The 11,128-nt window shown below is 62.0% G+C and overlaps 1 protein-coding gene across 1 annotated transcript in view; it reads left to right on the forward strand.

The window, feature by feature from the left end:
- The window catches only part of LOC121672128 (low-density lipoprotein receptor-related protein 1-like), a 30,792-nt gene extending 19,884 nt beyond the window's left edge, over window positions 1–10,908 (forward strand). Inside the window, 23 exon segments of the mRNA XM_042044646.1 lie at window positions 318–510; window positions 1,044–1,169; window positions 1,255–1,383; window positions 2,208–2,327; window positions 2,936–3,049; window positions 3,418–3,567; window positions 3,820–3,954; window positions 4,435–4,551; window positions 4,736–4,864; window positions 4,940–5,062; window positions 5,461–5,601; window positions 5,688–5,875; window positions 6,358–6,541; window positions 6,720–6,805; window positions 7,051–7,170; window positions 7,705–7,892; window positions 8,284–8,489; window positions 8,683–8,871; window positions 9,048–9,196; window positions 9,601–9,694; window positions 9,973–10,089; window positions 10,181–10,300; window positions 10,730–10,908. Of these exon segments, the coding sequence (XP_041900580.1) occupies window positions 318–510; window positions 1,044–1,169; window positions 1,255–1,383; window positions 2,208–2,327; window positions 2,936–3,049; window positions 3,418–3,567; window positions 3,820–3,954; window positions 4,435–4,551; window positions 4,736–4,864; window positions 4,940–5,062; window positions 5,461–5,601; window positions 5,688–5,875; window positions 6,358–6,541; window positions 6,720–6,805; window positions 7,051–7,170; window positions 7,705–7,892; window positions 8,284–8,489; window positions 8,683–8,871; window positions 9,048–9,196; window positions 9,601–9,694; window positions 9,973–10,089; window positions 10,181–10,300; window positions 10,730–10,893 (3,282 nt within the window). The 3' untranslated portion in view covers window positions 10,894–10,908.
- The last annotated feature ends 220 nt before the right edge of the window (window positions 10,909–11,128 follow it).

An 11,128-nucleotide genomic window follows, 5' to 3' on the forward strand; every position in this document is an offset into this window, starting at 1 on the left:
GAAGGAATTTCTTAATGGAAAGGGTTGTTAAATATTGGAAGGGGCTGCCCAGGGAGGTGGTGGAGTCACCATCCCTGAAGGTGTCCAAGGAGCAACTGGACCTGGCACGGAGTGCTCTGGAGGGGGTTGGTCACAGGTTGGACTTGATCTTGGAGACCTTTTCCAACCTCAGGGATTCTGTGAAGTGTCCAAGGCCAGGTTGGACGGTGCTTGGAGCAACCCTGCAAGGTGTCCCTGCCCATGGCAGGGATGTGGGAACTGGATGAGTTTGAAGATCCTTTCCAACCCAACCTGTTCCACGATTCTGTGGCTGGCAGGTGATCCTGAAGTCGGAGCCCGTGCACCCCTTTGGCCTGGCCGTGTACGGTGATTACATCTTCTGGACGGACTGGGTGCGCCGGGCCGTGCAGCGCGCCAACAAATACGTGGGCACCGACATGAAGCTGCTGCGCGTGGACATCCCCCAGCAGCCCATGGGCATCATCGCCGTGGCCAACGACACTGACAGCTGTAAGGACCCTCTGCTGTCCCTGCAGCGTCCCTGCCCTCTGCCCCTCGCCCTGTCTGCAGGTCTGGGGAAGGGGAATCCATCCCACCGTCCTTCCTGGCCCTTTGGGAGCCCATCCCACTGTCCCTCATGGTCCTTTGGGAGCCCATCCCACCATCCTTCCTGGCATTTTGGAAATCCATTTCTCTGTCCTTCCGGGAACTTTAGGAACCCATCCCACTGTCCTTCCTGGCCCTTTGGGAATCCATCCCATCGTCCTTCCCAGCTTGTCATTTCCCCCTCATGACCCTCACGCCAGAGTTGTCCATATCCAAACCCTGTGCAGGCTGAAGACAGAGAGGATTTGCCCTGTCCCTGTTCTTCCAGGGCATCTCCTTGTAAAATGTGGGGAGACCGGGTGCCTCCAGCCCCCTACCCCCTCCGTAGCCCCATGGGAAGAGCCTGGGGAGGGATCCCTACTTTGGCCCAGCAGGGAGGACAAGGAGCAGGGGCTGCTGGGTCCATCCCTGGTGTGACCACCATCCCTCTGTCCTAGGCGAGCTGTCCCCATGCCGGGTGAACAACGGCGGCTGCCAGGACCTGTGCCTGCTCACCCCCAAGGGCCACGTCAACTGCTCCTGCCGCGGGGAGCGGGTCCTGCAGGAGGATTTCACCTGCAAAGGTGAGGGGGGTGGGAGGGGCTGAGGAAAGGAGGGGGTGAGGCCGATCTCAGGCTGGCAGAGCTGACGTGTCCATGCTCTGTCCAGCTGTGAATTCCACCTGCAACGTGCACGACGAGTTTGAGTGCGGCAACGGCGACTGCATCGACTTCAGCCGCACCTGCGACGGCGTCGTGCACTGCAAGGACAAGTCGGACGAGAAGCAGTCCTACTGCAGTAAGGTTCCTCCTCTTGCTGCCTTGCTCACCCACACACGCACCCTGGCACCCCCAGACACCCTGCCCAGGCTGCCAGCTCCACTCAGAGAGTCACGGAATGGTTTGGGTTGGAAGGGACCAAATCTGGGGCTTCCCCTTCAAGGCAGCCAAACACATGAGGCAGGAACCTCCACACAGCCTTGCGAGGTCTGTCCCTTGTTAATTAGTCTTAGAACCTCTTTGAATTTGCCATAAAAACTTAAAAGACGATGGAGGCAAAAACTTAAGGGGGTGGAAGATGACAATTTAGGATTCATAGCGCTCCAGTAAATCAATCCTTTTCCCTGTGTTCAAGATCATGGAACAGTTTGAGTCGGGAGGGACCTTAAAGCTCATCTCATTCCACCCTCTGCTATGGGCAGGGACACCTTCCACTAGCCCAGGTTGCTCCAAGCCCCATCCATGCTGGCCTTTGACATTGCCAGGGTTGCTCAGCAAAGAGAACCAGGGCTCTGGGGCGTCCTTGCATCCCTCAGGTGCTCACAGTCTCTCCTACCCTCCCAGAGCTGTGCCCAGCCAGGCTTTAAGGTCTCCAGACCTTTTCAGGTGTTGGGGATGGGCTGGAGAGCAGAACACCTGCAGCTGAGCCAGTGGGATCTGCAGCACCCTCAAACACCAGCCGTCACCCCTCTGCACCAGGGATCAGTTCCCTGATCCTGCTCCGTGGTTTCTTCCCCTGCTGAAGGGTCCCTGACGATCTGAGCACCTCGGGGGTGCCTGCCCTTCCTCTGCTCACCTCTTCCTCCTCCTCCTCTTCCTTCTTCTCCTCCTCCTCCCTGGCAGGCAGCCGCAAGTGCAAGAAGGGGTACCTGCACTGCATGAACGGGCGCTGTGTCGCCAGTCGCTACTGGTGCAACGGCGTGGACGACTGCGGGGACAACTCGGACGAGCTGCCCTGCAACAGTGAGTGTCTGCCTGGCGCCCGGCCAGCCCTGCCAGGGCTCCGTCAGCTGCCTGGGACGGGGACAGCGGCTTCAGGAGGGAGTTACCATCAGCTTGACAGGAGCAGAGTAGAGCTGGGGCTTAACGGAGAGTCAGGGTCAAGCTTGTGCTGCTTTGGAAAGCTCACGGAGTGACAGCTGAGAGGAAAAACGCCTGGGCATGGGCACGCAGCGCCCGGAGCCTCCCAACAAGAGTGCTTTGACACCCAGGAGGGGCACAGGGTGCAGTGTCACTGCTCCTCATGGCTCCCAAGCATTCCCAAAGGCAGCACCCCCTTAGGGGGCTGCAGGATGGGTCTGCTGGGTCCCAAACTGACAGGGGTGGTCGAGAGCTTCTCAGAGTCCTGTCCAGGCCTGGTTGTGTCAGGGAGAGGGGCTCAGACTGCCAGGCAGAGCGTGAGCCAGGAGGCACTGGGTCTCCTCCGGAAGGAGATGGGGTCTGGGAGCGCTCTGGGCAGCCCAGAGCTGCGTGGTCAGTGGGGGGGTGTGGATGCCCCTCTGCAGTACCCGTGGGTGTCATGGGGTGGGTGTGCACTTGGGGTCCCACCACCCTGCCTCATCCCCTGGCAGAAACCAGCTGTGCCGCCACCGAGTTCCGCTGCCGAGATGGGAGCTGCATTGGGAATTCCAGCCGCTGCAACCAGTTCATCGACTGCGAGGACGCCTCGGATGAAATGAACTGCAGTGAGTGCCTGGCTGCTGCCCCTGACCCCTCCTCAGCTCTGGAGATGCTCCTGCCCTCGGTGCCAGTGGCAGGGACCTGGTCTTTGGGATTTGTGCTGGATCGGGGAGGGAGGAGGGTCCTGCTCCTGTCCCGCAGCTTTAGGGCACCTGCCAGATGAGGCAGCTGCAGCCCATCCCTGCAGCCCCCCAGTGCCATGCATCCCCACCACCCAATGGGTCCCTGCAGCCCTGGGCACGTGTGGGGCACATCTGGGGGTGTTTGGGGTGTGAGAGGCTCCGGCAGCCGGGCAGAGGCCAGTGCCACGTGGTGGGAGCTTCTGGCGTGGTTCCTGCTGTGTCACCGGGGCTCCTGCTGTGATTCCTCGCAGCCGCCACCGACTGCAGCAGCTACTTCAAGCTGGGGGTGAAGGGCACCACGTTCCAGAAGTGCGAGCACACGTCCCTGTGCTACGCACCCAGCTGGGTGTGCGACGGCGCCAACGACTGCGGCGACTACTCAGACGAGCGCAACTGCCCCGGTGAGAGCGGGAGGGCAGAGGGGGCTCCAGGGGCAGGGATACCCCTTTGGGGTCTGCTTGGGCTGTGGGTGCTTTGTTTTCCCACTGGGACTGTTGTCCTCTGCCCGTGTGGCTCCAGTGCAGAGGGTGCTGCAGGGATCGGGGATGCGGGACCTCAGGGGGATTTTGGGGAGGAATCCTTCAGTGCCGGGCTGGGAGGAGGCAGGACGTGGCCACACCGTCGTCCTCACTGATGTTTCCTTCACAAAGTAGGTGGGAGGAAGCCCAAATGTCCGTCCAACTACTTTGCCTGCCCGAGCGGGAGGTGCATCCCCATGACCTGGACCTGCGACAAGGAGGACGACTGTGAGAACGGCGAAGATGAGACCCAGTGCAGTGAGCGGCAGGGTCAGGATTTGGGCCAGGGCACAGGGCGGTGCTGGAGGGTGGGCAGGGCCCTCTTCTCTACCTGACATCCCTTTGCCAAGGACGAGACCCCACATTCCTCCCCCTGTGTGGTTTTACTCCACACTCTCGGGCTTTTAGCTGTGACCAGTATAAATGTCCTCCTGTGCTGGTTTGATCAGCACATACACAAGTGTCCGTGGCCCTTTTGAACGGGGCCACTTTTGGCTCCCTTCAGCTTTGTTTTTAGTTCTAACCTCCTGGAACAAGCCCCAAACAGTGCTCAGGAGCTGGGGGTCTTCCCCAGCTCCAGGAATAGGGAGTCCCCCACCAGCCCAGTGGTGCCCATCACCACGAGCAGTACCCCCAACACCCCCCTGGGCTCCTGGAGCCCGGCTGACCCAGCCTGGCCGTGCTCTGCTGGTGTCTCCTCCCCAGATCACCTCGCTCTGACCTCCATATCCTACTCTTCTCCTCTCCCAGACAAGTTCTGCTACCCCGTGCAGTTCGAGTGCAACAACCACCGCTGCATCTCCAAGCTCTGGGTGTGTGACGGGGCCGACGACTGCGGGGACGGCTCTGACGAGGACAGTCGCTGCCGTGAGTCTGCCGCAGCCCCTCTCCCCTGCCTCAGTCCCTGCCTGCTCCATTGCCGTGTTCCTGCCTCTGCCCATCCCTTCTCCCACCCGCACTCTCACCGCTCTCCTGGGCTCTGTGTCTTGGGGCTCCCCAGAGCCTCCAGCAGTGGGGTGACCGGACTCCATCCTGCTCCTCCCTTCCCCAGGGCTGACCACCTGCAGCTCAGGATCCTTCCAGTGCCCAGGCACCTACGTGTGCGTGCCAGAGCGCTGGCTCTGTGACGGGGACAAGGACTGTGCGGACGGGGCCGATGAGACCCTCGCTGCCGGCTGCTGTGAGTGCCCGAGGGAGGGGGGCTGGGGGTGGCAGGGGGCTGGCAGGGGCTGACGGTGGCGGTGCCCTGTTGCAGCGTACAACAACACCTGCGACGAGCGCGAGTTCATGTGCGGGAACCGGCAGTGCATCCCCAAGCACTTCGTCTGCGACCACGACAACGACTGCGGTGACGGCTCTGATGAGTCCCCAGAGTGTGGTGGGTGTCTGTGGGACCCAGGGGGACTGAGCTGGACTGACCCACTCCTCCTGGGCTTTGGGACGGTACCCTGGGAGGGTCTTCATCACCCCGGGGGGGTTTGATGTGAGTGTGGTGAGAGGGAACTCGGAGAGGCAGCAGAAGGGGATTATTGGTGGAGAGCAGCCCTTCAGCCCTGGCATCTCTCCAAACCCACGGAGAGATCCAAACCCACGGAGGGATCCGTGTGTGTGCAGAGCAGCCCTGTCCCAAGCCAGCTGCTCCGTGGTGTCCCTGTCACTCCCAGCAGCTCGGGAAGCTTTGCCTCCGTGGTGCCTCTCTTTCTCCGAGTGGCTCCACGGTGCCTCCAGAAGGTTCAGGAAAGTGGGATGCAGGCTGAGCCCCTCACCCTCCCTCAGAGTACCCCACCTGTGGCCCCCACGAGTTCCGCTGTGACAACGGCCGCTGCCTCAGCAACCGGCAGTGGGAGTGCGATGGGGAGTTCGACTGCCACGACCACTCAGACGAAGCACCCAAGAACCCACGCTGCAGCAGCCCAGGTACCTGTGGGGTCACGGTGGGGTCCCAGGGGGGATAGTGGGGTCCCAGCCACCCCCCACTGACCACTGCCACCTCTTCTCCACAGAGAACAAGTGCAACGACTCCTTCTTCCTCTGCAAGAACGGGAAGTGCATCTCCGAGGCGCTGCTCTGTGACAACAACAACGACTGCACTGACGGCTCCGACGAGCTGAACTGCTTCATCAACGAGTGCCTCAACAAGAAGCTGAGTGGCTGCTCCCAGGAGTGTGAGGACCTCAAGATCGGGTACAAGGTAGGGGGCCACGGGGTGGGGGGCTGCCTGCAGGGATCGTAGAGTTACGGAATGCCCTGAGTTGGAAGGGACCTACAAGGATTGTTGGAAGTCCAATGCCTGCCCCTGCACAGGAGACCTCAGCAGTCCCACCCTGTGCCTGAGAGCGTTGTCCAAATGCTCCTGGAGCTCTGACAGCCTCAGGGCTGTGCCAGCCACCAGTGCCTGACCACCCTCTGGGGGAAGAACCTTTTCCTGATATCCAGCCTAAACCTCCCCTGGCACAGCTCCTGCTGTTCCCTCTCCGCAGACCTGAGGGTTGTGTCTGTCCTGTGCCAGCTGGGCCAGGGATGTGACGCGGGCGCTTCAGGCACTGTTTGTGCATCTCAGCTGTCCTTGCCGAGTCCACGTGTCCCACGGTGACACTTGTCACCTCCCAGCACCTGCCACCTCCCGGCGCGCGGGCCTTGGAGGTGTCTGACAGCTCCGGGTTGCTCCTGCAGTGCAGATGCCGTCCCGGGTTCCGGCTGAAGGACGACGGGAAGACGTGCATCGACATCGATGAGTGCTCCACCACCTACCCCTGCAGCCAGAAGTGCATCAATACCCTGGGCAGCTTCAAGTGCCTCTGCACCGAGGGCTACAAGCTCAGACCTGACAACCCCACCAGCTGCAAGGCTGTCACAGGTGAGAGCCAGGATGTTCCTGGTGACCGTGGGATGTTCCTGGCGCTGGAGTTGGTCACAGGGTGAAGTGGCTGCCTCCAACTCACCAGGGAGTGGGGCAGAGAGGGTGGCAGGTCTGCAGGGTTCTGCCCGCGTCCCAGCAGTGCTTCCCTGCCACTTTTCCCTCTTTCCCCACGTAGATGAAGAGCCTTTCCTCATCTTCGCCAACCGGTACTATCTGAGGAAGCTCAACCTGGACGGCTCAAACTACACTCTGCTCAAGCAGGTGCGGGCTGAGCTGGGAGCAGGGGGGACACCAGCCCCACGTGGCTGGGATTTGGGGATGGAGAGGGCCCTGAAGGGCACAGGAGCTTCCAACTGAGGAGTTTGGGCTCTTGGTAGATCCATCTAAATGGCAGGAGGTCACTGTGAGCAAGGAGCAGGCGGTGAGGCTGTGGGGTCTATAAAACCCCCCAGAGCCCATGCCAGCCATCGGGGCTGCTGCAACCCTTTTCCCTCCCCCTTCCCCAGGGGCTGAACAATGCTGTGGCTCTGGATTTCGACTACCGGGAGCAGATGATCTACTGGACAGACGTCACCACGCAGGGCAGCATGATCCGCCGCATGCACATCAACGGCAGCAACGTCCAGGTGAGGGGACGGGGCAGCCCCTGGGGCACCCAGGGCACGCAGCCGGGCCTCACCCACCCCCTGCCCTGCTGTGGGGTCATCACTGGGCTCTGGGGATCAGCCCCGTGGGATGTTGGGCAGCCCCATCCCAAGCAGGGGTGGGCTCCATGCTGCCCCGAAGTACGGGACAAGGTGGGCTGGGGGAAGAGTCATGGAGTCATGGAATGATTTGGGTTGGAAGGACCCTTGAAATTCATCCAGTCCCACCCCCTGCCATGGGTTGGGACACCTTCCACTATATCAGGATGCTCCAAACCTTGTCCAACCTGCCCTTGGACACCTACAGGGATCCAGGGGCAGCCACAGCTCCTCTGGGTACCCTGTGCCAGAGCCTGCCCACCCTCACAGGGAGGAATTCCTTCCCAATAGCCCATCTAAACCTAAGAGGGGAGTGAGGAAGGAGATCTGGGCTGGCGAGGGGGATGTTGTCACCCCCGAGAGATCAGGGTTTGGTCCTCCCCGCTCAGCCCTGTCACCTTTGATTCCTCCCGGCAGGTCCTTCACCGCACGGGGCTCAGCAACCCCGATGGGCTGGCCGTGGACTGGGTGGGAGGAAACCTGTACTGGTGTGACAAGGGCCGGGACACCATCGAGGTGTCGAAGCTCAACGGCGCGTACCGCACCGTGCTGGTCAACTCGGGCCTGCGCGAGCCCCGCGCGCTGGTGGTGGACGTGCAGAATGGGTGAGAGCCTGGGGGACACGGACCTGCCCCTCTGCACTGGGAACGGGGCTGTGGTCATCTTGCCGTAGTCCCAGAGGTTGGGAGATGGGATGAAGCCTTCCCTCCTGGCCTCAGGATGCTTCTCCCTGCCCTGTGCCTGTTTATCACAGAGTCACGGGGTGGTTTGGGGTGGAAGGGACCTTAAAGACCATCTTGTTCCACCCCACTGCTGTGGGCAGCCACCTTCCACTATCCCAGGTTGCTCCAAGCCCCGTCCAACCTTGGACACTTCCAGGGATAGGGCAGCCACAGCTTCTCTGAGCACCCTCTGCCAGGGCCTCGTCACCCTCACAGGGAGGAATTTCTGTGGTTTCTGACTCAGCCTCTCCCTGCCCTTCTGTTCCATCCCCAGCTACCTCTACTGGACGGACTGGGGCGACCACTCGCTGATCGGCAAGATCGGCATGGACGGCACCAACCGCAGCGTCATCGTGGACACCAAGATCACGTGGCCCAACGGCCTCACCCTGGACTACATCAACAGCCGGATCTACTGGGCCGATGCCCGCGAGGACTACATCGAGTTCGCCAGCCTGGATGGCTCCAACCGGCACACGGGTGAGAGCACCGGGGCTCCCACAGCGCCAGCGGGCCTGGGGGGATGTCCAGGCTGTGGGTCAGGCCTTGGAGTGGGAGGCAGGGCTGCTGGGGACAGTCCCCAGCTCTGGCCACTCCTCTGTGTCCAGTGGCTGCTTCCTTGCGGGAGGGGGACGTGGGACAGCCCCTGGCTGAGCGCTTGCTCCCCTCGCAGTGCTGAGCCAGGACATCCCACACATCTTCGCGCTCACCCTCTTCGAGGATTTCATCTACTGGACCGACTGGGAGACCAAGTCCATCAACCGGGCCCACAAGACGACGGGAGCCAACAAGACGCTGCTGATCAGCACCTTACACCGGCCCATGGACATCCACATCTACCACCCGTACCGCCAGCCCGACGGTGAGCGCGGCCCGGGGGTCACCATGCTGGGGAACCACCCTGGAAAAGGGACATGGGGGGACGCTGGCTTGGGCAGGGGGAGCAGGAACAGGGTGACAAGGGTTCTTGCCGCTCCCACGCCGCCCTGAGGGTCCCCAGCCGGGTCTGACTCGCTGCTGTCCCCCTGCTCTCCCCAGTTCCCGACCATCCCTGCAAGATCAACAACGGCGGCTGCAGCAACCTCTGCCTGCTCTCGCCGGGTGGGGGGCACAAGTGTGCCTGTCCCACCAACTTCTACCTGGGCAGTGATGGCAAAACCTGTGTGTCCAACTGCACAGCCAGCCAGGTAACCCCCTGCTGCCTGTCCCTGCCTGTCCCTGCCTGTCCCTGCCTGTCCCTGCCTGCCTGGATAATCCCCGTGCCCCTGTCCCTCCCGCCGTGGTCTCCCCAGGGGTGCTGGGGTGCAGCAGGGTCTTCTGTGGGTGCAGGCAGCACCTCCCTCCTGTGGCACTTCATGTTTGGGGGTGTCTAGGGGAGCCAGAGAGCCTCCAGCTCTGGAATGTTCTTCTGCCCCTCTCCTCAAACCCCGGGGCGTGGGTGGGGTTAAGGCTTTGCTCCAGGTTGGGACTTGGGACTACCTGGAGGGGACAGCACAGGATCAGTGCCCTGGGCTGAGCTCGCTGGGGATGAAATCTTTCGGGGTCCCCCCTCCCCATCCCGAGCCACCTCACGGGCTCCTCTCTCCACCAGTTTGTCTGCAAGAATGACAAGTGCATCCCTTTCTGGTGGAAATGCGACACCGAGGACGACTGCGGGGACCGGTCGGACGAGCCGGAGGATTGCCGTGAGTGCCGGGGGGTGACACAGCCCCCCATGTCCCAGCACCCCTGGGCTGTTCGGACAGCCCCATGGAGGGGAGGGTCAGTCCAATAACGGGATTCAGGGAGCAGTGGGACGCACCTGTCCCTGTGTCGGGATTGTCCCGTGGAGCAGTGCCTGAGCCTGGAGTTGGGTGCTGGCTCCATGCAGAGGACCCCAGAGGGGTCCAGCAGGGGTTTGAGGTTGAGGTTTGCCCTAAAAATGTTCCTCAGAGCAAACCTGTGGCCCTGTGTTATCCCACAGCTGAGTTCAAGTGCAGGCCAGGGCAGTTCCAGTGCTCCACAGGGATCTGCACCAACCCCGCCTTCATCTGCGACGGGGACAATGACTGCCAGGACAACTCGGACGAGGCCAACTGTGGTAGGTTCCCCGCGTCCCCTCGTGACCCCCAGGCCCCCACAGCGTGCAGCTGCAGCCTGTCACCCCCTGACCATGTCACCTCCTCCCCCAGACATCCACGTCTGCCTGCCCAGCCAGTTCAAGTGCACCAACACCAACCGCTGCATCCCGGGCATCTTCCGCTGCAACGGGCAGGACAACTGCGGGGATGGGGAGGATGAGAAGGACTGCCGTGAGTGGGGGGCTCGGGGTGTGGGGTGGGAGCGAGCGTGGGCCACACTGAAGGGCTCAGGTCCATGTCTTGGGGTGTTTGGCTCCCTGGGGTGTCCCAGGGCTTTCTCCACAGACCCTCTGTCCCCATCACCCCCTGCTGCTGTCTCCTAAGTGGAAATGAAATCCTTAAATCCCTTGGAGTGGATTTGGGCTGAGCCTGTTGCCTAGCTGAGGGATCTGGTGGCCTTTTCCCTGTCCCCCCCATAGCGGGGAGTCTTCTGGGGCCACTTGATGGCTCTGCTCCATCCCTTCTGCCGAGCACACCAGACCCTTGTGATCCCTGGAGCACCCGCACACCTCTCAGCCCTGCGGCTGGTTTTTGGGACAAGGGGTGGCTGGTTCCTGCCTGCCCTGCTGCCCCTCCTGACACCCCTCCTCCCTCCTGCAGCGGAGGTGACCTGTGCCCCCAACCAGTTCCAATGTGCCATCACCAAGCGCTGCATCCCCCGTGTCTGGGTCTGTGACCGTGACAACGACTGCGTGGATGGCTCCGATGAACCTGCCAACTGCAGTAAGGGGCCTGCGTGGGGAGAGGGGGCTGGCCACGTGTGAAATGGGGCCTCACTGCCACCGGTCACCTCTGTGTGACAGCAGGGTGGCAGGTCCCTGCTCAGTCCCTCCTTGGTCACTCCTTGGTCCCTGCTCTGTCTGCTCAGTCCCTGCTCAGCTCTGCCTTGGTCCCTCCTCAGTCCCTGTTCAGTCCCTGTCCAGTTCTACCCCAGTCCCTCCTTGGTCCCTGCCCAGTTCTACCCCAGTCCCTCCTCAGTCCCTGTCCAGTTCTACCCCA

Source organism: Corvus kubaryi, unplaced genomic scaffold (assembly GCF_017639235.1).
Source record: "Corvus kubaryi isolate FWS band 111438036 unplaced genomic scaffold, C.kubaryi_AGA036_p1.0 37951, whole genome shotgun sequence".
In the NCBI taxonomy this organism is placed as follows: domain Eukaryota; kingdom Metazoa; phylum Chordata; class Aves; order Passeriformes; family Corvidae; genus Corvus; species Corvus kubaryi.